At 46.1% G+C, this 27382-nt stretch overlaps 1 protein-coding gene across 1 annotated transcript in view; it reads right to left on the bottom strand.

Moving 5' to 3' along the window:
• The window catches only part of CTCF (CCCTC-binding factor), a 372938-nt gene that overhangs the window by 85603 nt on the left and 259953 nt on the right, over window positions 1–27382 (bottom strand). The window contains exon 9 of the mRNA XM_069217672.1: window positions 19642–19792. Coding sequence (XP_069073773.1) covers window positions 19642–19792 — 151 coding nt within the window. The remainder of the gene's footprint in view (window positions 1–19641; window positions 19793–27382) is intronic.

Raw genomic sequence — 27382 nt, forward strand, 5'->3', positions numbered from 1 at the left:
ACCCTTGCCCAGGCATTCATCCCTCACATTCGCCATAAATGTACTGGTGGAAGCTCCTTCTCCTACCATGCCGACAAGACCTGGAACAGCCATCCCCCTCAATCTTCGTTCCACTCCCTCTCTTACTGTTTTCAGAAAACAACTCAAGACCTGGCTCTTCGACCACCACAGCAAGCAAGTCAAGACTCAAAGCTCCACTACAGCGCCTGGAGACCCCCTGGGGTGACAAGATCACACTTTAAAAGAACTGGTTGATTGACTGATTGGTTGGTGACCTCCATCCCGCCTTGCTTGTTGCAGAACCCCCTGATGAATGGCATGAAGTGCCAAAGTGATGTCTCTCTGCTCAAGAAGACTGATATGTAGCCGGTACTCTGCTGCAGTCCAAAGGGCTGGGACCTTCACCTCTCCCACATGGCCACCTCATTCCAGAAGCAATTCATCAGTCACGACTGTCAGCTCTATGTGGAGAAAGGAGAAGGGTCTGCCTCCGATTCACTAGCGATACAGGAGCCACCACTGAAGACCTTTTGCAGTTTTCTCTGAAATGTGGACATGACCCGAGAGGTCCATTTGATGTTGGGCCTATAGATCCCAATGTAGAGCTCACGTGGCGCCTGGCATGCTTGATCAGCAGAATGCAGGAGTCCATTGGTCTCAGCAGTCTCAGATTCAACCTCTCTGAAATCCAAAACAAAGGCTGAAAGATCAGGAAACCGAAATGTATCCAGAACTGGCTTTGAAGAAGTGGAGAATCTGGGAAGGATTTAGGTGTGACTTTGGCAAGTTGACAGTGAACACAAAAGAACACTGGAAGTTTGGAATAGTCGAAGTGGTTGACGACTGCCTGGGTCAAGAACCAACCCCCCCCACCCCACACACACACACAAATAAAATCAAGAGCCAGTCTTCAATCAAGCTCGGGGAAGACAGTGACTTCTGACCTCTGAAGGTGCACCGCCATGGCTTTTGTAAACACCCAAGGGGCACTGGTGAGAACAATGTCTAGCACAGTGAACTAAAAATGCTCCTTTCCCACCACAAATCGCAGGTAGCGCCAATGGCCAGGTATGACGGGAACATGGAAAAAGGTGTCCTAAAAGTTCAACACCACCATCCAGTCCCAGGGTAGACCAGACCTGGGCCAGGGTGAGCATTTTGAATTTCTCCTTCCGGATGAAGATATTGAAAGGGCAAAGATATAGAATAGGCTGAAGCCCCCTGACTTCTTGAACACCATGAAGTAGCTGGAATAATAACTATCTATAACTTCTGCCACAGGCATCTGATTTACAGCCCCTTTGGTCGAAACAGCTGCAATTCCTGATGCAAAATGGTGAGATGGTCTTTAGCCAGTCTTTTGGTAGACTGTGGAAGGTGTGGTGGGGACAAAACGAAATATGAGGTGTAGCCTTTGTGAACAATTTGGAGGACCTACCTGTCTGATGTGAAAGCTTACCAACCTGGATAGAATCTGTGGACTCTGCCTCCCACAAGGTGGCTGTACACTAAAGAGGTTTGGTAGGTGGGGCTGCTGGAGAGTGGATGGAGAGGCACACTGACACTAGCTGCGTGGGGCGGTAGGCACAACTTCCTCTCCAGTGAAAATGCTGGGCTTAAGGCTGGGATGAGGCTGGTGGTAAGGAACACCTCATCTAAAACCACAAAAATAACGCCAGAATTGTTGCTAACGAGGCTGGGTAGACGGGCCCAGAGAGGTAGTCGTAATCTCCCTGAAACGTTCAAGGGCCGAGTCAGCCTTGTGCCTGATTAAGCGAGTCCCATCAAACAGCATGTCCACCAGGGAGGACTGGATGTCACCCAAGAACCGAGTAACTTGCAGCTACACATGCCTACAGCCCGCCCAATGGAGTCAGTGGTATCCGAGCCACAACAATTGTAAACTTGGCAGCATTACATCTATCCTGAACGGCCTGTGAAAGAACAGGGTGAACACCTTACGGAACACAGAGAGGACTTGTACCTCAAAGTCCCAAAGAGCATATGGATAGTGGCTCTGCAAACTGGTGCTGGAGGCAGATTCTTCTGTGGCTGGGCCAGGAGGAGAGAAATGAAAATGTCACTTACCCAGTGTACATCTGTTCGTGGCATCAGTCGCTGTAGATTCGTATGTTTTGCATAGCTCGCCATCTGGTGTTGGGTCGGAGTGTTACAAGTTGTTTTTCTTCGAAGAAGTCTTTCGAGTCACGGGACCGAGTGACTCCTCCTTTTGTCTCCATTGCGCATGGGCGTCGACTCCATCTTCGATTGTTTTTCCCCGCAGAGGGTGAGGTAGGAGTTGTATTGTAGTAATAGTGCCCATGCAATGGAGTGACTAAGTATGTACCTATTTAAGGTAAAAATAATATATATACAAATAGTTGAAGGTACCCTCCGAACTGCTACAGGCTCCCGGGGAGGCGGGTGGGCATATGCGAATCTACAGCGACTGATGCCACGAACAGATGTACACTGGGTAAGTGACATTTTCAGTTCGAGGGCATCTGTCGCTGTAGATACGCATGTTTTGCATAGACTAGTAAGCAGTTATCTCCCCAAAGCGGTGGCTCAGCCTGTAGGAGTGGGAGTAGTCTGAAACAATGTTCTTAATACGGCTTGACCTACTGTGGCTTGTTGTGCGGATAACACGTCTACACAGTAGTGCTTGGTGAATGTGTGAGGCGTAGACCATGTGGCTGCCTTACATATTTCTTGCATTGGGATGTTTCCTAGAAAGGCCATGGTAGCACCTTTCTTTCTGGTTGAGTGTGCCCTTGGTGTAATGGGCAGTTGTCGTTTAGCTTTAAGGTAGCAGATTTGGATGCATTTAACTATCCATCTGGCTATACCTTGTTTTGATATTGGGTTTCCTGCATGAGGTTTTTGGAATGCAATAAATAGCTGTTTAGTTGTCCTGATGCTCTTTGTTCTGTCAATGTAATACATTAATGCTCTTTTGACATCTAAAGTATGTAGTGCCCTCTCAGCTACGGAATCTGGCTGTGGGAAGAACACTGGAAGTTCCACTGTTTGATTTAGATGGAACGGTGAAATAACATTTGGTAGAAATTTAGGATTAGTCCTTAGGACGACCTTATTTTTGTGTAGTTGTATAAAAGGTTCTTGTATTGTAAACGCCTGAATCTCGCTTACTCTTCTTAGAGAGGTAATGGCGATGAGAAATGCAACCTTCCATGTTAGGAACTGTATTTCGCAGGAGTGCATGGGTTCAAAAGGTGGACCCATAAGTCTAGTTAAGACAACATTTAGGTTCCATGAAGGAACAGGTGGTGTTCTTGGTGGAATAATTCTTTTAAGGCCCTCCATGAATGCTTTAATGACTGGTATCCTATATAGGGAAGTTGAATAGGTAGGCTGCAGGTATGCAGATATTGCTGCAAGGTGTATTTTAATGGAAGAGAAAGCTAGGTTAGATTTTTGTAAGTGAAGCAAGTAACCCACTACATGTTTTGGGGTTGCGTGTAATGGTTGGATTTGATTAATATGGCAGTAGCAAACAAACCTCTTCCATTTACTGGCATAGCAGTGCCTGGTGGATGGCCTTCTGGCTTGCTTTATGACTTCCATACATTCTTGGGTAAGTTGTAAGTGTCCGAATTCTAGGATTTCAGGAGCCAGATTGCTAGATTCAGCGATGCTGGATCTGGGTGTCTGATCGTTTGGTTGTGTTGTGTTAACAGATCCGGCCTGTTGGGCAGTTTGATGTGGGGTACTACTGAGAGGTCTAGCAGCGTTGTGTACCAGGGTTGCCTTGCCCAAGTTGGTGCTATTAATATGAGTTTGAGTTTGTTTTGACTGAGTTTGTTTACCAGATAAGGAAGGAGAGGGAGAGGAGGAAAAGCGTAGGCAAATATCCCTGACCAGTTGATCCATAGGGCATTGCCGTGGGACTGCCTGTGTGGGTATCTGGATGCAAAGTTTTAGCATTTTGCGTTCTCTTTTGTCGCAAACAAGTCTATTTGAGGTGTTCCCCAGAGCGTGAAGTAAGTGTTCAGAATTTGGGGGTGAATTTCCCATTCGTGGACCTGTTGGTGATCTCGAGAGAGATTGTCTTCGAGTTGATTCTGAATTCCTGGGATAAATTGTGCTATTAGGCGAATTTGGTTGTGAATTGCCCAACGCCATATCTTTTGTGCCAGCAGGCTCAATTGCGTTGAGTGCGTCCCCCCTTGTTTGTTTAGATAATACATTGTCGTCATGTTGTCTGTTTTGACGAGAATGTATTTGTGAACTATTATTGGTTGAAAAGCCTTTAGTGCTTGAAAAACTGCTAGCAGTTCTAGGTGATTTATATGCAGTTTTGTTTGATGTACGTTCCATTGTCCTTGTATGCTGTGTTGATCGAGGTGTGCTCCCCACCCTGTCATGGAAGCATCTGTTATTACGTATTGTGGCACTGGGTCTTGGAAAGGCCGCCCTTTGTTTAAATTTATATTGTTCCACCATAGAAGCGAGAGGTAAGTTTGGCGGTCTATTAACACCAGATCTGTAAGGTGACCCTGTGCTTGTGACCACTGTGATGCTAGGCACTGTTGTAAGGGCCTCATGTGCAGTCTTGCGTTTGGGACAATGGCTATGCATGAAGACATCATGCCTAGGAGTTGTAATATCATCTTTGCTTGTATTCTTTGTGTTGGATACATGCGTTGTATGATGTTGTTGAAATTTTGAATTCTTTGTGGACTTGGAGTGGCCACTCCTATTGTTGTGTTTATTATGGCTCCTAGGTATTGTTGTACCTTGCATGGCAGAATGTAGGATTTTGCGAAGTTGACTGTGAACCCTAGTTTGTAGAGGGTTTGTATGATTTGATTTGTGTGGTGTGAGCACGTTATTAACGAATGGGTCTTGATTAGCCAGTCGTCTAGATACGGGAATACATGTATTTGCTGCCTTCTGATGTGTGCAGCGACTACTGCTAGACATTTGGTAAAGACTCTTGGTGCGGTTGTTAAACCGAAAGGCAGTACCTTGAATTGGTAGTGTATTCCTTTGAATACAAACCTTAGGTATTTCCTGTGCGATGGATGTATTGGTATATGGAAATACGCGTCTTTGAGGTCTAATGTTGTCATGTAGTCGTGTAGTTTCAGCAATCGTAACACTTCTTGTAGTGTGACCATGTGAAAGTGGTCTGATTTGATGTATGTGTTTAGTATTCTTAGGTCTAGGATTGGTCTTAGCGTTTTGTCCTTCTTTGGTATTAAGAAGTACAGTGAATAAACTCCTGTGTTTATTTGTGTGTTTGGTACTAACTCGATTGCATTCTTTTGCAATAGTGCTTGAACTTCTATCTCCAGGAGCTCGGAATGATGTTTTGATAAATTTTGTGCTCTCGGTGGTATGTTTGGAGGGAATTGTAGAAATTCTATGCAATAACCATTTTGGATAATTGCTAGAACCCAAGTGTCTGTAGTGATCTCCTCCCATGCTTTGTAATAATGACCTATTCTTCCCCCCACTGGTGTTGTGTGGAGGGGGTGAGTGACATGTGAGTCACTGCTTAGTTGTAGGGGTTTTGGGGCTTTGAAATTTTCCCCTATTCCTAGGGAATTGCCCTCCTCTATATTGGCCCCGAAAGCCTCCCCTGTACTGTCCCTGGTAACTGGATGTTGTTGCCTGTGAGGTACTGGCTTGTGTGGCTTGACCCCGAAACCCCCCTCTAAAGGGTGTTTTGCGGAAGGTGCTGTAATTTCCTCTGCTCTGCGGGGAGTAGAGTGCGCCCATGGCTTTAGCAGTGTCTGTGTCTTTTTTAAGTTTCTCAATCGCCGTGTCCACTTCTGGACCGAACAGTTCTTTTTCGTTGAATGGCATATTGAGAACTGCCTGCTGAATCTCTGGTTTAAACCCAGACGTTCGTAGCCATGCATGCCTTCTGATGGTCACAGATGTATTTATTGTTCTTGCAGCTGTGTCTGCTGCATCCATGGAGGAGCGTATCTGGTTGTTTGAAATGTTCTGTCCTTCATCAACCACTTGCTTTGCCCTCTTTTGTAGGTCTTTGGGTAGATGTTCAATGAGATGTTGCATCTCATCCCAATGGGCTCTGTCATAGCGCGCAAGTAGTGCCTGAGAGTTAGCGATGCGCCACTGGTTTGCAGCTTGTGCTGCGACTCTCTTTCCAGCTGCATTGAACTTGCGGCTTTCCTTATCTGGGGGTGGTGCGTCCCCAGATGTGTGGGAGTTGGCCCTTTTCCTAGCTGCTCCTACAACGACAGAATCTGGTGGCAGCTGTGTAGTGATGAAAATAGGGTCTGTAGGAGGCGCTTTATACTTTTTTTCCACCCTTGGTGTGATTGCCCTACTTTTGACCGGCTCCTTAAAGATGTCTTTTGCGTGCCGAAGCATACCAGGGAGCATAGGCAGGCTTTGGTAGGAGCTGTGGGTGGCGGAGAGGGTGTTGAATAGAAAGTCATCCTCGACTTGTTCTGAGTGGAGGCTTACATTGTGGAATTGTGCTGCTCTAGCCACCACCTGAGAATATGCAGTACTGTCTTCTGGTGGTGATGGCTTTGTAGGGTATGCCTCCGGACTGTTATCTGACACAGGGGCGTCGTATAAGTCCCATGCGTCCTGATCCTGGTCACCTTGGCTCATGGTGGTGTGAGCCGGGGAATGTGATGGAGTTTGTGCTGGTGAGACGTGAATTATAGGTGGAGGAGAGGGTGGCGGAGTAACCTTTTTCACCATTTTTGTTTGTGGCGTTTGGTCAGTTTGAAATTCCAGTCTTCTTTTTCTCCTAATAGGGGGAAGGGTGCTTATCTTTCCTGTCCCCTGCTGTATAAAAATACGTTTCTGCGTATGGTCTACATCGGTGGATTGCAGGTCTTCCTCAAACCTATGCTTTCGCATTTGGGAGGTCATTGATTGCTCTTCTGTATAAGAGTCTGAAACTGGGTCGGTTGCAGGTTGTTTTGGCACCGAAACCCTGTCTGCATCTTTTTTCGGCTCCGAGGTGGCTTTTTTCTTTTTCGGAGTCGAAACATCTCGGCGTCGATCTTCGTCGGTGCCGCTGTCTCGGCGTCGAGCCGTGTCTACACCGCTATCTCGGTGTCGATGTATGTCTCCAGCACTTTCTCGGTCCCGAGAAGGCTGCGTGCCGGTGTTTCGACCGGAGTCGGACGGTCTCGGCACTGTTTGGGCCTTTTTCGGTGCCGACGGTCGGTCACCGAATTTATGGGTGGAGCCATGGCCTGGTGGCAGTGGCGTTCCCTGGGCCTTGACAATCTTCTTATGAGTGGTTTTCGACGTCTTACTCACGGTTCGTGGATCGTCGAATTCCTCGGAGTCCGATTCGTGTATCGAAAAGGTTTCTTCCTCTTCTTGTATCTCGAACTCTCAGTGGGCTGTCGGCGTGGACGCCATTTGAAGTCTTCTGGCTCGACGGTCTCGGAGTGTTTTTCGGGACCGGAACGCACGACAGGCCTCGCAAGTGTCTTCACTGTGCTCAGGTGACAGGCACAGGTTACAGACCAAGTGTTGGTCTGTATAGGGGTATTTGTTGTGGCATTTGGGACAGAAACGGAACGGGGTCCGTTCCATCGGCGTTCTTCTACACGCGTTCGGGCCGAGCAGGCCCCGACGGGGGATCGAAAACTACCCCGAAGGGCTCCGGAGCTCTTCGATCTTCGATGCGGTGTTGATTCTAACTACGCCGATCCCGAACGCAACAATACCGACGAAAATCTTCCGAAATTTAGCTGTTTTTCCATTCCGAAACTCGGAGCGACAGGAACACGTCCGAACCCGATGGCGGAAAAAAAACAATCGAAGATGGAGTCGACGCCCATGCGCAATGGAGACAAAAGGAGGAGTCACTCGGTCCCGTGACTCGAAAGACTTCTTCGAAGAAAAACAACTTGTAACACTCCGACCCAACACCAGATGGCGAGCTATGCAAAACATGCGTATCTACAGCGACAGATGCCATCGAACTGGGCTGTTTCCAGGGAAGTATTTAGTCCACTAGCCTCTTGCAAGTCTTTATATAAGTTGTTGTTGGCACAGAGCTGAACATCACCCTGGTCAATCATTATCTGCATCTTTTCTGAAAAGAGTGTGTAAAGAATGGTGTCTGCCTTGTGGTAAAGAGAGTGCAGAAACCTCAGTTGGTCATAGTCGGACCGACGGTGAAGGGGACAATTGGGGCAACCTGTTCAGACAGGAAGGCGGCAAAGCCGGCATTGACTTACCCAGGCCGGGTGTGGGTGTGTGTGTGTAGGGGGGGGGGGGGTGGGGATGGGTTACCAAGGTCAGAAGTGCCTCAGTGGGTCCAACTGGCCAGCTGCGATCCAGGTGGAAAGTCTCTTGGCTACATGGGGCCAGAAGATGCATCAGAGGGAGTCAGTAGATATCTGAAGAGCCGGAGCACAGCCGCATGGAACTCTTATCTGGTGTGGCTAGACTGGAGGCGCTGAAAGAAAGGAACTGACACCAACATACAGGCGTTGCAAATATATAGGCCCCACAAGTCATTTACAGAGCGTAACAGCATCAGTGTGGAGCCACAAGGTGCCACTGTCTGGTGCGAAGAAGCATACATGAAATACTTCCAGATCCAGTCTGATGCCTGGAGAATATTCAAAAGGTGAGGAATCTGCAGCTCTATCAGAAAGTTTCAATCAGAAAGTAACCCATCTCTAGGCCACAGCTGACTCCATGCCTTGTTGGTTTCCATTATTAAAACATTTAATATGGAGAGAATAAAGAGTAAAATTTAACATTTTTGAATTGCTGAAGTAGGTTTGTGATACACAGAATAGAGTTCACATGTGGAAAGGTATACTGGCAGTATGGTATAATTTCAAATTACGGATTGCAGAGTATAACCGAGCAATAGATAAAAGTGATGTGACATACCACAGCAACAGATTTTGTCTCAAACATAATGGAAGTCAATAAGGCCTTGTTTTCTACGCAACTAATAAGGTCCCTAAAACATGGGGATAAAGAAGGCTTTTAAGACAAAAATAAGCTAAATGAATGCAAAAGTCAATTTTGGGCTCCAAGATTATTATTAATCAGGTTAGTGGCTTACCTTTCTTTATATAAATGACAAGAATCAAATCATATTTCCTGTTCAAGTACGTTAAATGAGTTAGTGGCAGGCCTAAAGAAGAACAGACTATTTAGATTCCACAAAAGTAATATTGTGGAACCAGTGGTGTCCAATACGATTAATGAGAATCAGAAAAAATGTGCTCTGTTCTAGTTCTCGCTATTATTAAATTGGTTGACTACAACAAAGCTAGAATTGAATGTTATAAGATTGGTCAATAGATGGCGCAGTACGATGAAGCAAGGATGTTTAGAAATCGAGTGTTGTGAATTGACATGCTGAATGTAGACTTAAGTCTTTGCAAAGAGGTAAAACGCATTTCCACGGAATTTAATTGAACTTAATTGTTATCTTGAAGACGACTGAATAGAGGGAAGGAATCCTGGTTTGTGGTGACATTTTAAATTGACAATTGTGAAACAAAGATGGGGAAAACTTGACAGCCAAATTGCTAAATTAATTAATTAATTATGCTATTAACTTACAGCATTATGATCGAGCTACAAAGAGTTAAGGAAGGAAATACTGTTCCCGTTTGATAGTATTTGATGTAGACTAGCAGTCCAGTAATCCCCTTTTTAAGAGAGTCTTTGAAGGCTTAGCAATGTGCTCCCACTCCCCCCCCCGCCCCCCCCCCGCCCCAAAAAAAGTATTGTGGTTTCTGCTGCTGTGCTTCCATATCGCTGGTGCTGCTTAGAAGGTCGGCACCGATACAGCCTTTTAACACTCCACACACAACCTGTCCAACTTCCATAAGAATGAGAGCTAGCACTCGAAGGCAGGAGAAGTTCAATCTTATTTAATCAATCTAATCGCTACAGGCTCAGCGACAAGAAAACAAACAAACAAAAAAAAAAAGAAAAAAAAAAAAAGACGTGTTTCAGCTATGACAGCCTTTCTCAATCTAAAAAGCGCCATTGGTGTTATACTTATAACTACTTACCGTAAGAAGTGCCCTCTTTTTGGCATGGTTACTCCCACTTTTTGCCTGCTCTCACTGTGTTCTGACTGTGTTCACTGGGATACTGTTAACCAGGACCCCAATGAGTGTGCTCTCTCTCCCTCTAAATTTAGTAACTTAGGACTTAACACCTCACAATTGGCATACTGGTGCCCCCATATAAGTCCCTAGTATAATGTACTTCGGTACCAAGGGCATCGGGGCACCAGAGGTTTCCCATGGGCTGCAGCGTGTCTTGTGCCACCCATGTGAGCCCATGCAAAATGTGTGTGCAGGCCTACCATTGCAGCCTGTGTGAAAAGGTGCATGACGGTACCTTTATGTGAGGGCACCACTGCATAAGCAGAGGTGACCCTACGAACTTTAGCTCTTTTACACTGGACTTAGTGCTGGGAAGCCATTTTACCTGTGTACTGTGCAGAGCTACTTAATGGCAACACCGGACCTGGGCATGTTTGGTATCAAACATGTTAGGAATAATACCCCAATACTGTTGCCAGTATTGGTTGTTTGAATCCGTGCACCCTGGGGGCTCCTTAGAGGACTCCCAGCATTTCTCTTAGTAGTCTTCTGGGGTTTTCTGGGCAGCCCACGCTGCTGCCACCCTACAGACAGGTTTATGCCCTCCTGCTGCTTGCCCACATCAGACAGAGTAAGGCAGAACAAAGGATTACCTGTGGGAGAGGAAGATAACCCCTTCTCCCTTGCAAACAGGTGTTATATGGCTGGAGAGGGGTAGCCTCCCCAAGCCACCGGTATGCTTTCAAGGGCACATTTGGTGCACTCCTTGCATAAACTGGTTTGCACCAGTCCAGGGAACTGCGGTCCCCGCTCAGGTGCAAAACTGGACAATGGAAAGGGGAGTGACCACTCCCCTGCCCATCACCACCCCAGGGGGTGGTGCCCAGAGTTCCTTCAGGTGGCCACTTGATTATACCATCTTGAATCCAAGGTGGGCAGAGGCCTCTGGGAGCATCTGAGTGGCCAGGTCAGGCAGGTGACATCACAGCCCGCTCCTAACAGGTGGTCACCCGCTAGGTGACCAATCCCCCTTTCTGGGCTGTTTAGGGTCTCCCTCTTGGGTGATTCCTGAGATTCGACATGCAAGATTGCAGCAGGACTATTCTGCATCATGTACATCATCTTCTTGCCACTAGGATTGCACCTGGACCCACCAGGAACTGACAATCTGCAACTACAGCAACAGCTCTGCTCTGCAACCTTGTTTCTACTGCTCCTTCTAACAAGAACAACATTTCCCTGGCTGTGCATCCTCTGAGGATGGTGAGTGTTCAGTCTGCACAAGAAGCAAAATATAATCTCCCTTGGAGTGAAGAAGTCACTCCCCTGCATCCGCAGGCATCAACTGCAATGATGACTGGCTGCGTGGATCTTCTCTCCTCTGGAGCTGCGTGGATACTGCATCACAGGTGGTGGTCCGGAGTCGTCCCCTTGGTCCTCTGTACCACCTCTCCAACTTGGGGGATGGTAAGCCCTTGCCTCTCCTTGCAGGGCAGTACCCTTGTGCACTGCAACTCTTGCAGCTTCCAAGGCTTGTTTGTTCCTCCTCCAAGGGATCTTCAGGCTCCGCGTAGCCCGAGCCTCTAGCACCTTCTCCTGCAATGTGCAGTCTCTTTCCTGCTGCTCCAGCGTTGTGGGGCACTCCTTCAGGTGTGCTGAGTGGGCCTCACTGCTCCTCCGGTGCCTGTGGGGGGCTGCCTCCTCCCCTTATGTCTCTCCCAGCTGCTGAGGGTCACCCCGGACTTCCCTCCTTTGGTCTGGTCCTCTTGACCTTGCTGGTCCCTTTCAGCCATGTAAAACCTTCTTCTCCAGCTCTTACATTTCCCAAGGCTTGTTGGTGGTTTTCCAGCACCAATGACCGACTGCATCACGATCGATGATGTGGGACATCACTTGCATCACTCTTAAAACTCCTCTTCTGCTGCCCTGCTGACCTTCGCCCGTCATCCACCTCGTCCTGCATCCACAGAAGGGTGAGTAGTGGCTCCTGCCACAGTCGGACACTCCAACACAAAATGGATTTGGCCCCCTTCCTTTGCAGGTCCTCTTCTGTCAAGATCCACCTTTGGTTTCTTCCAGTCTTGTCTGGGTCTTACACAGTCTTTTTCCAAAGTCCTCCTGCTGTGTTTGGGGAAAACCAGGTACTTACCTTCTCTCTCTTGGTCCCTGGTACTTACCTCTTGGGGATCCTAGTTCCTCCAGCTCCCCTCTGATGATACTACTGCCTTGGGTTGGGGACTGCCTTTCACATTCCACTTTTTTAGTATACGGTTTGGCCCTCCCCCAGGGCCCTCACTATTTGCTACTGCTTTTACTAACGCCTATTGCTTTCTATGTTATCTACTGATTGCTACTGTGTATATAAGTGTGTCTAATTACCACCATTTGAGGTACTGATTATACAGTATTGTAGTATTTGTTACTATAATAAAGCACCGGCCAATAACTGTTTTGTTACTCTTTGCAAGGGGATCTCTTGCCTCTGGGAACTATTTTTGTTTCTGTTCCTGCCGCACGCTTAACTTTTATTTACACGAGCGCTGTACTTCATGTTTCAGCACGGGCCCACTTTCTTGTTTACTTGGTTTGGATTCTGTTTACTGACTGTGCCTCCCTGGTGTGTGTAGGAAGCTGGCCTGGTGTGTGGTGGGTACATATGGTACTTACACCTTATACCAGATCCAATTATCCCCTCTTAGGGAAGTGTAGGCAGTGGCTAGATGCCAGGCTCTCTAGAGGTAGCTGTGGATGAGCAGACAAGGCTCATCTAGGAGACAAGCAAAGCTCATGCAAAACCACTGTAGTCATACAGCACTTGCACATATGAAAAACAATGAAGATACTTTATTTTTGGAACATAATACCACAAAATACTAGAAGAGCAATCCTCCAATAGGAGGTAAGTAATACACTAAATACATACACTAGCAATCAGAAATAGGCATAGAAAAGGACAGAAAACAGTGCAAACAGCAATAAGCAATATTGACCCTAGGGGGAGCCCAAACCATACACTAAACAAAATTGGAATGCGTAACACAGGACTCTCACCTAGATAAGTAGAATGTGTAGAGGGGAGCTGGGAGTACTAGAAAATCGCAAAGGTAACACAATACCCCCACGCCCAAGAAAGCAGGAGTAAATCACTGGAATTTCCCCAAACCACCCAAAAGGAAGAAAAAAAAAAAAAAAAAAAAAAAAAAAGAAGACACCCAGACAAGACTGCAAAAAACCAGTGGTGGATTCCTGAAGACAGAACACATGTGAAGGGAGAGGACCAAGTCAAAGAGTCACAGTGGAGTCGAGGAGGAGTAGGAGCTACTACCCACCCAGCTTTACTTGCAGGAGTTGGTAGACTGTGATGAACAGTCAGCACTGGAGCCGGAGAAGAGTTCCTGATGGATGCAGATGATGTCCCACGCTGGAGTGAAGATTGCAGACGGGTGTCAGTGCAGGAATTCCACAACAAGCCTTAGCAAAGGCAAACTCGTGGTTAGTGGAAAAGTGGTACTGCTGGGGACCAGCAAGACCCAGGAGACCGAGTCACAGGGAACCCTCAGCGTCACAGATTCCACAGGAGCAGAAGCAGCACCAACAGGAGTCCCACAGGACAAGGACACAGAAGTCACCCATGCAGCACTACAGAAAAGGATCTCACGCTGCAGAAGAACCACGCAGAGGGCTGAGCGTCGCAGAAAGGAGTGCTGGGGACAGGAGCAGTACGTCCTTTGGAGGAGATGCAAACCAGCCTTGGCAGCTGCATGAGACGCGGTGCACCAGGGTACTGTCCTGCGTAGGAAGTTAAGGGCTTACCTTCACCAAAGCTGGCAGAGAGGACCAAGAGGACTATTCCAGACCACCACCAGTGATGCAGGATCCAAGCAGCTCAAGTTGAGGGGGAGATCCACACAGCCGGTTGTCGTTTGCAGCAGGTGCCTGCGGATGCAGGGGAGTGACTCCTTACCTTTAAGGGAAATTCCTTCTTTTTGTGCAGGCTGAAGAGTTGCTGTCTTCTGAAGATCACAGCTGGGGAAATGTTGCAAAACTGTCAGTTGTAGAAACAATGTTGCAGAAGAGTCTCCTTCGCTGATTGCACCGTTGTTGGTTCCTGGAGGGTCCAGTGCAGTTCCAGTGGCCAGAAGTCAAAGTGGAGGTTGCAGAGGAATCCTGCTGAGAACCCACCCAAAAGAGAGACCCTAAATAGCCCTGAAAGGGGGATTGGTCACCTAACCAGGTAAGCACCTATCAGGAGGGGGCTCTGGCATCACCTGCTGGCACTGGCCACTCAGCTGCTCCCGGAGTTCCCTGCCAACCTTGGAAACAAGGTAGCACAACCCAGAGACCCTCTGACCACCACCCCTGTGGTGGTGATGGACAGGGGAATGGTCACTCCTTTTCATTGCCCAGTTTCATGCCAGAGCAGGGACTGGGCGTCCCTGAACAGGTGTGGACTGGTTTATGCAGGGAGGGCACAAAATGTGCCCTTCAAAGCATACCAGTGACTTGGGGAGGCTACCCCTCCCAAGCCAGTCACACCCATTTCCAAAAGGAGAGGGTGTTACCTCCCTCTCCCAAAGGAAATCCTTTGTTCTGCCTTCCTGGGCTCGCTCAGATCAAGCAGCAGGAGGGCAGAAACCTGTCTGAGGGGTGGCAGTAACTTGGGCTGCCCGAACAACCCTCTAAGACTCGTGGTAGCAATGCTGGGTATCCTCTAAGGAGCTCCCAGAGTGCATGAAATTATATAATACTTGCAACAGTATTGGGGTATGATTCCGACATGTTTTATACCAAACATGCCAGGGCTGAGGTCACCATTATGTAGCTGGACGTAGGTAGTGACCTATGTCCAGTACATGCGTAAAATTGTGTCCCTGAACTCACAAAGTCTAGGAAAATGGATCTGGAGTTTGTGGGGGCACCCTTGCTACTGCAGGGGTGCCCTCACACACAGGTACCTGCAGCCTGCCCTCTTGGCTAAGAGGGCCTACCAAAGGGGTGATTTACAGTAACCTGGTTGAGTGGCCTGTAGTGAAAATGGGTGTATGTACCCGCATCACACACAGTGCAATGACAGGCCTGCAGAACCCTTTCCATGGGCTCCCTATAGGTGGCAGAATAACAACTGCAGCCCAAAGGGATCCCCTGGAATCTCAATGCCCTGGGTACCATATACTAGGGACTTACACTGGTGTGAGAAGAAAAAGGTACAGTTTGGAGGAGCAAGCATATAGCTACTGGGGTCCTGGTTAGCAAGATCCCAGTAGACACAGTCAAACACACTGACAACAGGCAGAAAATGGGGACAATCATGACAAGAAGGAGGGTGCTTTCCTGCAGTGTGTTTAACTACTCGTCTGCCAAGTAGCCTAAATTCCAACCAAAGGTATTGGAGGCTTTACATAAGTATCAGCTTCATTACACAAAGACATACACACTTTTTGTAGGCACAGGGAGACTAAGTGATGTTGAGCTGACACCATGACTCGAACGCAGCTCCTCAGTTCCAAAGTCAGCAGCTCTAATCGTTGTGCCACACCTTCTCCCTGTTCTACTAAATTTCTTTGGAAAGCATAAGGCATTCCAGTACCTTTCATTGTTACGTGCGCAACACGCTGTGCTTTGTTTGCCTCCTCCATCTTTTATTTAATTACTTGTTCAAACCTGTTATTAACAGTAAAGAATTAGGACTTTGCATGCGTCCGCGTCCTATGTCACGTGACCACCAAAGATGCTTCCACAAAGCTGCACACACACTTGCAAGTTGCAATTTTACAGAAAGCGCATCAAGCAAAAGATACACATTTTGGTCTATTAACAGATATAGCAACTGATATAAAGCCATGTGATTCTGACCATGTGATCTTAAAGACACCACAGTTTGTTGAAAATATTTCCGTTTGAAGAAAAAAAACAGGCCTTCGTGACTTTTTCTAGGTCGAACAAGGAGATGGCATGCAAGTTTGTGTACTGGCTCAAATAGCAATCTCCTAAATACAATTTTAATCTCTCTGCAAACCACTGATGTCAGAGCCAGAGTACGTCTTAAGTGCTTGCATTTCTGCTCTGAAACAGACATACAAATGAGTGTTCACTAAACTTAGTGACAGGCCTGCTAACGCCAGCATTCCTGGCAGCTACAAGCTGCTGCCTGAAACATCGCTTCAGATTATAACACCTCGTGCAAGGGGCCTCCCAAAGAACATGCGCGCAACTGTTAAGATGGTCTTTCCACTGGCAACCCACGGCCACTCTGAAACATTTTTTTTTTTTTTTTTGTTTGTTTTTTAATCTTTTAATTTTTTTTTATCCTTCTTTAATCATTTTACTGGATCCTGGCTGCTGCTTTAGAGTTTGATATCAAATACACAAAAGTATCATATTTATTATATTTAGTAATGAATGCTGGAAGATTATCATTCTGATGGAACTTTTACGAAGTAGCATGGCAGATTTATATTAGGATGCAAAATGGCAACATTTTCATTTTTTGCTGCAGAGAGAAGAAGATAAATGGAAGTGCTTTACTTATATGCAGGGCCACTGGAATTATGTGGCAGAAAAAGACTAAATTATGAGGCATGGTGGAACAAATTATGTGGCACGAAAAAGTCCAGTTATGAATTTACAACGCCAATACCTCTACCTCAAGCAAATGTGAGACCTATTACATTGCAAATGCTTGTTTTGTTTGTTGCTGAGGCCAGAAAGATGAGATCGATTAAACACGGCTGAACTCCTCCTGCCTTCGAGTGCTAGCTCTCTTTCTTATAGAAGTTTGGCCAGTTGTGGAAAAAATAATTATATATATATATATATATATATATATATATATATATGGAAAATGTCACTTACCCAGTGTACATCTGTTCGTGGCATGAGACGCTGCAGATTCACATGCTGTGCACATCCCGCCATCTAGTGTTGAGCTCGGAGTGTTACAAGTTGTTTTTCTTCGAAGAAGTCTTTTCGAGTCACGAGATCGAGGGACTCCTCCCCTTTCGGCTCCATTGCGCATGGGCGTCGACTCCATCTTAGATGGTTTTCTGATTATCTGCCTCCTGTGCTTGTTTTTTTTTATTGAACTATTTGAACATTTTGACTATGGTATGCTCCAGTGTTACTAAAAGGGACTGCCGTTCAGCGTTGTTTACAGTGTAAGTTTTTAGCCAGTTAATTTTTATCTCGAGCGGAGACACATGTTTGCGTTTCTGTAGTAACAGACTCAGTTTACTCTAGAGTTGTTTTGACCTACTCACAGATTGGGATTATAAATTTAAAATGGCCGTACTCCTTGTGAAGCAGAGCCACCATGAGATTTAATAAAAAGTAGGTCCGACTGCTTTAGAGAGGGCAGTGAATTCCGCCTCAGAAATTCACCTCTAGTGTACTACAGGTTTAACAGTGTATAAAAGACTTGTTCTATCAGTCTTTGTATTTACCTCCAAAAGGTGAGGCCTACTCGCAACTATCAAACGTGCTCAAGGTTCCCTTTCTCTTTCCCACAGTGTCAACATTTCTCAGTCTCTATTAAACCAAGAGTTTGTAATCTTTCTGTGGATCAGTACACTGGGATGGCAAAACTATGTGTTAATTCCTTGCCATCTGAGATTCATTCTGAACAGGATTATTCCAAACCTTGAATGCAGCAAGCAGAAAGCAACCTACAGCCCAGCACACAGTGTTTTAAAGTGGAGTGGACTGGATTAGAGTGGAGTGGATTGGAGGGAGTGTATTAGAGTAGAGTGAAATTGATGGAGTTGATTGCAGCAGATCGGAGGGGAGTGGAGTGGATCGGAGTGGACTGGAGTGGAGTGGATCGGAGTGGACTGGAGTGGAGTGGTTACAGTGGACTGGAATGGAGTAGACTGGATTAGAGTGGGTAAGACTGAAGTGGATTAGAGTGGAAAAATCTACCGATGGGACAAGCGTGTGGCTTGGTGTACATATAAAATCGACTGATCTTCTGTCTAAAGTCCTTGTGTTTGCTTTCTCCTTTGCCCGGCAAGTCTCTGCTTTGGGCACACTTAAAGGATACCTGTCACCCATTTTGACAGAACAAACGTCCCTGTTTAAGTTACCTATTGTGCCAATATTCTTTAAAGTTATGCAGGATGTATTGCATCATATGCCCTTCATTACGCTCCAATGGAATTGAATTTAGCTCTTAAATGTTTAATATCTTCTCCTTTAGAGTCAGATGTCCTCAATCCTAAAATGGTCTTTCTTGTGGCAATAAAATCTGCCAGGTGGGTAAGCAAACTGCAGATGCTTTTAGCTAACCCTTCCTACACTCCATTCTTCCCAGACAAGCTGGTTCTTCAAACTAGAGCATCCTTTTTGCCAAAGGTGGTCACACCTTTTTACGTCGGGAAAAAAATCACCCTGCCTAGCTTTTTTCCCCATCCTCATCCTCTAAAGAAGAGGAAAGACTACCACCAGGATCCAAAAAGAGTTCTTGTTCTAAATTGATTATACCAAAGAATTCTGGGTGGACAATCAATTCTTTGTTGGATCTGTAGGGATAAAAAGAAAGGGAAGGCAAATCTGAAGAGAATCATTTCTCAATAGTTCATCCTCTGTATTAAGAGCTGCTACCGAACGGCCAAGAAACAGACTCCAGATGGCTTTGAAGCTCAGTCTACCATAGCTATGGCTAAGACACTTTGTTGGCTAGTGGTGTCCTAGTACTGGACATCTGTCAGGGAGCTACATAGGCATCATTGCACATGTTTGCTAAACACTACTGACTCGAGAGTCCGGTCCAGCGAGATGGGCATTTTGACCATTTGGTCGTCCAGGGCTTCTTAGTTCAAAACAGTCTGCAGACCCACTTCCAGGGAGTGATTGCTGTGGTGTCTATTCTAAGGTAAATAATCTGCAGCTAGAAATCTCTATCAGATGAATAAGTTGCTTTCCTTCAGTAATGCTTTACCTGGTAGAGACTTTACATAGCCAGATTCCTTACTGACAGTCCCTTTCTCCCCAGTCTGAATTGTCTTCACATTCAGATATTATTTTGGACCTCACATGCACACTTGTCACTCCTCCTCAGCTTGGCTCTGTGCTTCTGGTGCACAATAAATAGTCCAGAACTGAGGCTAGTGCAGTGGGATGGCACCTATTTAGGCAACGCACATTTCACTTCAGGAGCAGAGGACACCAACAATGTCATGCAGAGCTGAATGATGCCACGTAACTAAACGCGCAAGAGGGGTTGCTCAAAAATTTCCAGATTCAGTCTGACCTGACGGAACACCAGCGCAAAAAAACAAAATGCAGCTAGATAACATTCTCGTCCACATAATGTGTTACCAAATGTAAGTAACTTATTCAACTGCACCAATTTGTTCAGAAATATCCTGCAGCGAAAACATTCTCTGGTTGAGTCACAACCACCAACCAATGTCTGCCCACAGTCCCAAAAGGCCAAGTAATTGGCTAACACTGCGCAACAGCAATTTTCAGTAATATTTCTATAGTGCAATCAAAGCAAAGGGATCCAGACTGTACTTCAGCAGTGATTTTGTTAATAGTTTTAAAAAAACAATGCAAGTATAGCTTTGCTAAACAACCATCTTACCACTGTCAGATGAATTCTCTTTTCTTGATCGCATCTTTCTCTTCCGCCCTCGCTTTCCTTTCTTTGGCATTGGCTCTGGTTCTTCACCCCCATTTTCTCCATCTGTCCCGTCCGGACCAGTGCAGTGATCAGAATGCCTGGCCATGGTGTTCTGATCAATATAGGAAAATAAAATCAAACAACTGAATGCCACTGAAACTATTATAAGAAATGCTAGGTTGGAAAAAACACGCTATAGAACAAGTGATATGTGCCTCTCAATAGCAGTATGAATAACAAGCACTATAGTAAAATGGTAAAGTAAAGCACAAATAAGGCAGGCAAAGAAACTGACCAATGTGCAATGATATGGGAGCCAGTCCAATGTAAACAGACACACGACAACAGGAAAGGATGTTACTCATCGTGTAAGTATCTGTTCATGGCATGCAGTCTGTAGATTTACATGCTCTGCATACTCCTGCCACCTAGTGTTCTGGAGTGGTGCAAATTGTTTTTTAATTTAAAGAAGTGTTTCAAGTCACAAGATCAAGTGACTAATCTAGTTGATGCTGCACATGGGCATAGACTCATTTGTTAGATTGTTTTTCCACAGGCGGTGAGAAAGGAGTGGAGGGAATGAGTAGGAAAAGTTGTCCATGAACGTGTAAATACATATGTACAAATATATACAAGTATAATGTAACTTTAATGGCCACAGGCATCCATGGAGGAGGGTGGGTGCATGGGAATCTACAGCACTACATGCCACAAACAGATACTTACAGGGTAACATTATTGGGTCAATGGCAGGTGTGGCTGTAGATACACATGCTCAGCAAGACTGTAAAGCAGTTCTATAAAAGCGGTGACTAGCCTGTGGGAGCTGCAGTGGACTGGAAGTGTGCCAAACCTATACTAGTTTGCTGGCATGCTAAACATCCACACAGCAGTGTTTTGTGAAGGTGTGTGGTGTAGACCATGTAGCTGCTTTACAAATGTCAGCTATGGGAATGTTTCATAGGAAGGCCATAGTAACACCCTTTTTCTAAGTACTGTGTTCTCTGGGATAAACAAGTAAAGGTATTTTGGCATTAGCATAGCAAATTTGTATGCATTTGACTATCCATCTGGCTATGCCTGATTTGTATACTGGATTGCCTTTGTGATGTAGGAAAAAGCTACAAATAGCTGTTTGTCCTCCTAAACTCTTTAGTTCTGTCTATACAGAACATGAGTGGTATTTTGACATCTGGTGTGCGAAGGGCTCTTTTCGCAACTGTGTCAGGTTGCAGGAAGAAAACTGGTAACTCAGACTGATTTAGGTGAAACTGAGAAATCATTTTAGGAAGAAATTTAGGATTAGTCCAACGAACTACTCTATCTTTATGAATTTGGAAGGTTCTTATAAAGTTAGTGCCTGGAACTCACTAATATGTCTGACTGAAGTGATGGAAAGTTGTTTCCTAGTCACAATGAGAGAAACTGAATTGGACATGAGTGGAGTGGCTCAAACAGTGGACCCATGAGTCTTGTGAGCACACTGTAAGGTTCCAGGATGGGGCTGGGGGTAGCCTGGGTGGGTGACGCATTTGAGTCCTTCCATAAAAAGCCTTTATGGCAGGACGTCTGAATAAAAAAAAAAACGTTGTCTGTGTTTAAGATCTGCAGCTATAGCTGTGAGATGTAGACGATTTGAGGTGTAAGCGAGATTTGCTTCCAGCAAGTGGAGCAGATAGCAGACAATATCTTGTACTGTGGCTTTCACAGGATTAATCTGTTTTAGGTTGGCAGTGGCAAACAAACCATTTCCATTTTGCAGCTTAACAGGCTCTAGTAGTGGAATGGTGGTGAGTTCTCACTTGAAAAATCCTTAATAACAAGCACTATGCCTCAATAGTAGTTTATTTGCATCAAGAAAAAGAAGTCAGTGCGATTCAACGCAGGACACGCGGGAGATTTATCGGAGACCATTTGTTTGCTCACTGCGACTTTAGATTACTATTCGCAATTAATGACAATAGATGCCAGAAGCTTTCTCACAATGCCTTGAATTGGCCTTGAAAAAGCCCCCGCTTAAGGGGCGAAACACGTGTTGGCTGTTCCTCCATCGAATTGCACCACTTGATCTTTTTCTAACCTGGCTGTTTCACTATTGAAAATTTTCACGTGATATTTTTTCAACCTTGGAACTGGTTGATTGGACTACAGAGTTGCTGACCTTTGGATCTTACTTTCTGCTTAAAGACTGTTATATAATAACAAGAATTACAATTCCATGGAACTGACTGCTTTTTCTTGATGCAAATAAACTACTATTGAGGCATTGTGCTTGTTATTAAGGATTTTTCAAGTGAGAACTCACCACCATTTTACCTAGCATTTCAAGTATTGGGAGGCTTAGGGTCCAGGCCTCCTGGTTTGAAGTTCTCACAACCTTTCCATTAATTCGGCTCTAGTAGTGGGTCTATGTGCTACCTTGAGAATGTTCATACATTCTACAGGTAATCCAAAGTAGCCAAACTGTTTTACCTCAGGAGCCACATTGCAAGATTGAGTGACTTGGGGGCTGGATGCCTCATATGTCCTTGATTCTGGGTGAGAAGGTCTGGCCAGTTGGGGAGATTCTCGTATGGGACTACTGAAAGATATAGAAATGTGGACAATCAAGGCTGTCGTACCAAGGTGTGAGCCACGAGGATCATAGTGAGAGATGTTTGCCTGATCCTCTAAACCGGAAATGGAATGAGAGGGAGAGGTGGAAAAGCGTAGGCAAATATCTTTGACCAATTCATCCATAGAGGACTGCCCTTGGATGGCGAGATGTGGATAACCGGAAGCAGAGTTTGGGCATTTTGTGTTTACTTGTGTGGCAAAAAGATCTATGAGGGTTTCTGACTTTTTGAAGTTTGAAGGATGTATGGGGGACTTGCAGGTGGAGTTCCCACTCTTGGACTTGTTGCTGCATCTTGCTGAGCAGGCGCGCAAAGTTGTTGTGTGTCCCTAGCAGATACTCTGCCAGAAGGTGAATGCAGTGACAAATGGCTCAATTCCAAATGGTCTGAGACAGGTGTGATAGTTGTGAAGACTGTGTCCTCTCCCAACCTGTTTTTGTAAGTAATACATGGCTGTCATGTTTTCCGGCTGGACTAAGACAACCTGGTGAGATAGGTGAGGAAGGAAAGCTTTCAGGGCCAGAAACACCACCTGAAGTTCCAGGCAGTTAATGTGAAGGGGACTAGGGTTTGGCATTCCAGAGACCTTTCGTCGTCTAGTCTTTGAGGTGAGTACCCCAATCCATCTGTGATGCATCTGTTGTCAATGTGATGTGAGACAGGGTCTAGAAAAGGCCGCCCCTTCATGATGTTGCTGGTGTGCTACCGCTGCAGAGAACGGCGAGTTTGGGGGTCTAATAACTCTAGATCTTCCAAATTACACTGATACCGAGACCACTGGTGAGACAGACACTGCTGCAGGGGATGCATACATAGTCCAGCATGGGGAACTATGGTGATGCAAGAAGCCATCGTCCCCAATGTTCAGAACTGCCTGCTGGTCCTCAGGTTTAAAGCTGGAGCACAGAAGGAAAGCATGCCTTCTTAAAAGGATGCTGGTTTTAATTCTGCTGGCTGCAGCAGTTCCTGCATCAAGGGCGCACCGGATGGAATTATTGGTAATTGTTAGACCCTCCGAGATAATCTGTTTTCCCCGCTTACGGTACTCCTCAGGGAGGATCTATAGTAACTCCATCTCAGCCCAATGGGCAAGATCATACCGGGCCAAAAGAGCTGGAGAACTGGCTATACACCAATGATTTGCGGCCTGTGCCACCACCCTCTTCCCTGCATCATCAATCCTCTTGCTCTCCTTTTCTGGGGGAGGTGAGTTCCCGGTGAATGGGCTATTAGGTGGTACCTGCGCCCTTATACAAAGCGGGTTTCAGGGTGGCTGCCCGGTATTACCTGCCCACCTGTTGAGTGATCACCTTGGAACATACAGGTTCCTTAACAACATTCTCTAAATGCCTAAGCATACCAGGGAGCATGGGGAGGTACTACGCATCCCTATGCTTAATGGAAAGGGTGTCGAACAAGAAATCTTGCTCAATGGGGTCATTGTGCAGCTCTACATAGTGAAAGGTGGCTGCTCGAGCGAATACTTGCTGGTAAGAGGTAGTATCTTCTAGTGGTGAGGGACGCGAAAGGTAAAGATGAGGGTCATTTGAGGGGATGGAATCAGGGTAGTAGCCATCCCATGGGGCGGTGTCATCAGGAGCACCCCCTAAACCTCCAGTGTAAGCATGTGGTGACCACTGAGGAGAGTCATTCCCTTGCTTGGTTGATTGGGGAGAATGAGGCAGAGAAGGGGTGGAAGTGACTAATGGAGTGTAATGGGGGGGGGGGGGGAGGGGTGGGGGGGGGAGAAGGTGAGGGAGAAGGCCTGCAAGGTGGGTTAGTAGACTTGCATTTGCCACCTTTTTGGAAGGGGCAGGAACTTCCAAGGTCCTCTTAAAAGGAAAGCTTCCTTTTGGGGAGCACAGGAGAGGAAGGTGTGGCAATGATCTGACCTGTGCTTTCTTGATCTGGAGCGTGCTCTGTTTAGCATCTATTTTCTCCAGGATTAGCTCGACCAGAGAGGGAACAGTGGAGAACTGGCCTGAGTATCTAGATTCCAATATTTTCGGCACCAAGGGTTTTGGTGCCAAAGGCCTGTGCTTAGGAAGCTTTGTCGGCGCGGATGTTGAGACTGATGGCTAGGTATCGAGGTTAGGATCCACACTGGAACGATCTCTCGGTCCGAGGCTGTTGAGATTGAAGCCGACTGCATGACATTGGACCCGACAGACATTTTTGGCGCTAAGCCAGATAGTGGCGTGGATGAAACAGTCTTTCATACCGACCATGGCCAGAACCAGTGGTGGGCGGGCGACCTCTATGATGGGCTGCAAGACCTTTTGAGTATTTGTGCGGGACAGCAGGGGCCACACTACTCATGTAGTTTGATGTTGAACTCAACGTCAAACTCAGAGCTGTTGTGGATAGAAAAGGCTTTCTTCTCTTGAGCAGGTTCCTCTCTGAAGACGTCCAGTGTGTTGTTCAGTGTCTTCTAAGCCATTACAGCCTATGACCTTGTCAATCTAGTACGGTTTTTCTCAACCGGAGAGACTGGTCAGTGTGCAGGAACTTGGTGTGGCACCAAGGACAGAAGCAGAATGAGTCTATGGCATCAGGGAAGCATTTCTGTTGGTACCGGAGCCACGTGGAAGGTAGGCCCGAGGCTGGCGCCCCAAACAGCAGTCGGTCAGAGCCCGAACCACAGCAAGCACCGAGAATCCTACGATAGGAGAGGCGTGAATGACAACAATATCATCAGAACAGAAAGTGAAGATTTCGAGAACCGAACAGAGTTGAAAGACTGAGTGGAGGCACACACGTCCAAACATGACGCCGGACAGAAAACAATTTAAAAGGAGTTGATGCCCATGTGCGATATCACTGAGAGGAGGAGTCACTTGATCTTGTGACTTGTAACACTTGTCAAAGAAAAAACAAGTTGCACCACTCCGGGTTCAACACTATATGGCAGGAGTATACAGAGCATGTGTATCTACAGCCAACCGTGCCATCGAACATGACTATCTCTCTCGCACTCACATACACACACACACAAATTTTTCCACAATGTAAAGTTTGGAAACTTTCTCTCAGCTACTGCTAAATGAGTCGCCTAGGCACAACTATGGGTGCTTAAAGCACATCCTTCATCAGCAAATACCCGCACAATAGTGAGGAAGGATTCTAACCCATTTATTGTTAGGAAAGTGATTTAAGAGGAGGCTATGAGAGGGGCATTTATTATTACACTGAAGCAGGATTAGAAGAGGAGCTTGTGAAGAGATGCACATAATTAGGACAATACCAGACAAAAGTATTTATATTTACAATTTGAGTTCAAGATCTAAAGTAAATGAATATACAATTTTCAGGGATTAAAATCAAGTTCTTTAGCTCGCAAGGTGTGCTCAAAAGTCTTGAAATCCTTTTCTTATCCAGAATCATGCCAATTTTATCAAAGTTATCAAAGACTATTTAGCATTAGTACGATACCAAAGAAAGCTGTAATAGCAAAATGAAAGTGCTTTTACAGCATTGGTATTTTGACAGCTTCAACCATGTTTCAAGCCTTGCTTTATATAATCGAAAATGAACACTGCAATAGCCAGCTTCTGATAGCAATAGTACGATGTTGATGTGGATAGAAATATATCACTGTTCATCCAATGAAACCAAAAAAAAAGAACATTTTCATATATTCTTCTCCTGCTGGTCCACAAAGAACACTTCTTCTGACCTGGCATTTTTGCGGGCAAGAAGTTACTATTTATCTGGAAGAGGCTGTATCATTCAGAAATATACCACTAGTATAAATTTTTAAAAAAATCACAACACAGACGTTACTCGAATACACATTTTGGTATTACAGCTTCAAGCCACAGATGTGCACTGCGAACATCATAAATGTAATGCATTGTTTATTAAGTATTAAGTCATTAGGAGTGGACACCTGAAGAATCTGGATATGCGGGTACAACATTTTCACCTGGTAAATAGAGGCTAGTGCAACTGGTGTCAGAATATGAATCCAGGGATCTATGTGGAGAAGACTTGAGAAGACAAGTGAGATAAGGGGTATGAAGGTGTAAGTGAAGATGGCAGTGGTGGAGGGGGTAGTGTGTACTTAGGCCTCTTGCGCAGGCCACATGGACCTGATGGGTGAGCCTCTTTGGTAGCGGCCTGTGTTTGTTCCTGTTCGTGGATGGGTGAGAATTTGCGGTTGTCTAACATCCAACTCTTCTCTGAACCTTTCGAGGATGGGACGGTCCCTGACGAAGAGGTACTTCGGCACCAATGATGGTTTGAGTATCAATGATGGCTTAGATGTAGAGGGTGTATTCGGTGATGAAGGGTCACTTCGGCTGTAGCTGGTGCCAAGAAGTATTCTGCTTTGAAGGTGCCACTCGTGTGCCAGCGAGGATGTGAGCTTTTGAAGTTGATGCAGGTCGAAGAGAGAGGGCTTTGGCAGAGTTCCTTTTTTGGCTTCCAGGCCACATGTCAATGTCCACCAGTGCTTGATGACAATGGTGCACAAGAAGCTGGCAGCTGTGTTGGCAGTGGGCTCGAAGCCTGTTCCCCAAAGAGGCAGTGCTCGGCTCCAACATGCGTTTGCTTATGCAAAGTGGTTGGCAGAGGGATGCAGACAGTACTCACATGCAGCGTGGCCAGAGCCCAGTGTATGGAGTTTCCTCCTCCTCTCGACCAGACTCCGAGATGTCAGAGTCTATATATTCAGGGCTAGGCTGGTAGCTCAGGTGACTCACGGGCTACCTCCTCCAGCTCTTTGGCACCCAACATTGACTTCCCTGAGGATGTCTGGTGTCTCTGAAGCAGACTGCAACATCCTGCTGTGCCCATGGTATATCTCGGCGCTGGTGCATTTTGCTTCGCAACGCTGAGCAACAGTCGCAGCAGCTCTAGTCATGGTCCAGCGAGAGGCACAAGTTGCACATGGCTTGGAGGTCAGGCCAGAGATATTTAGAGACACTGGGGGCATCATTTGAAGGGCATCTATTCCATCATCTTGTGAGTCTTCATTTTCTGGAAGGTGTCTGGAGCACATGAAGGCCCCAAGAGCCCTGGATGCTCATCATCGATAGAGCAAATAGATGGAACCGGCGCAAAAGTTGAGAAATACATGAAGATTG

Source organism: Pleurodeles waltl, chromosome 12 (assembly GCF_031143425.1).
Source record: "Pleurodeles waltl isolate 20211129_DDA chromosome 12, aPleWal1.hap1.20221129, whole genome shotgun sequence".
Classification (NCBI taxonomy): domain Eukaryota; kingdom Metazoa; phylum Chordata; class Amphibia; order Caudata; family Salamandridae; genus Pleurodeles; species Pleurodeles waltl.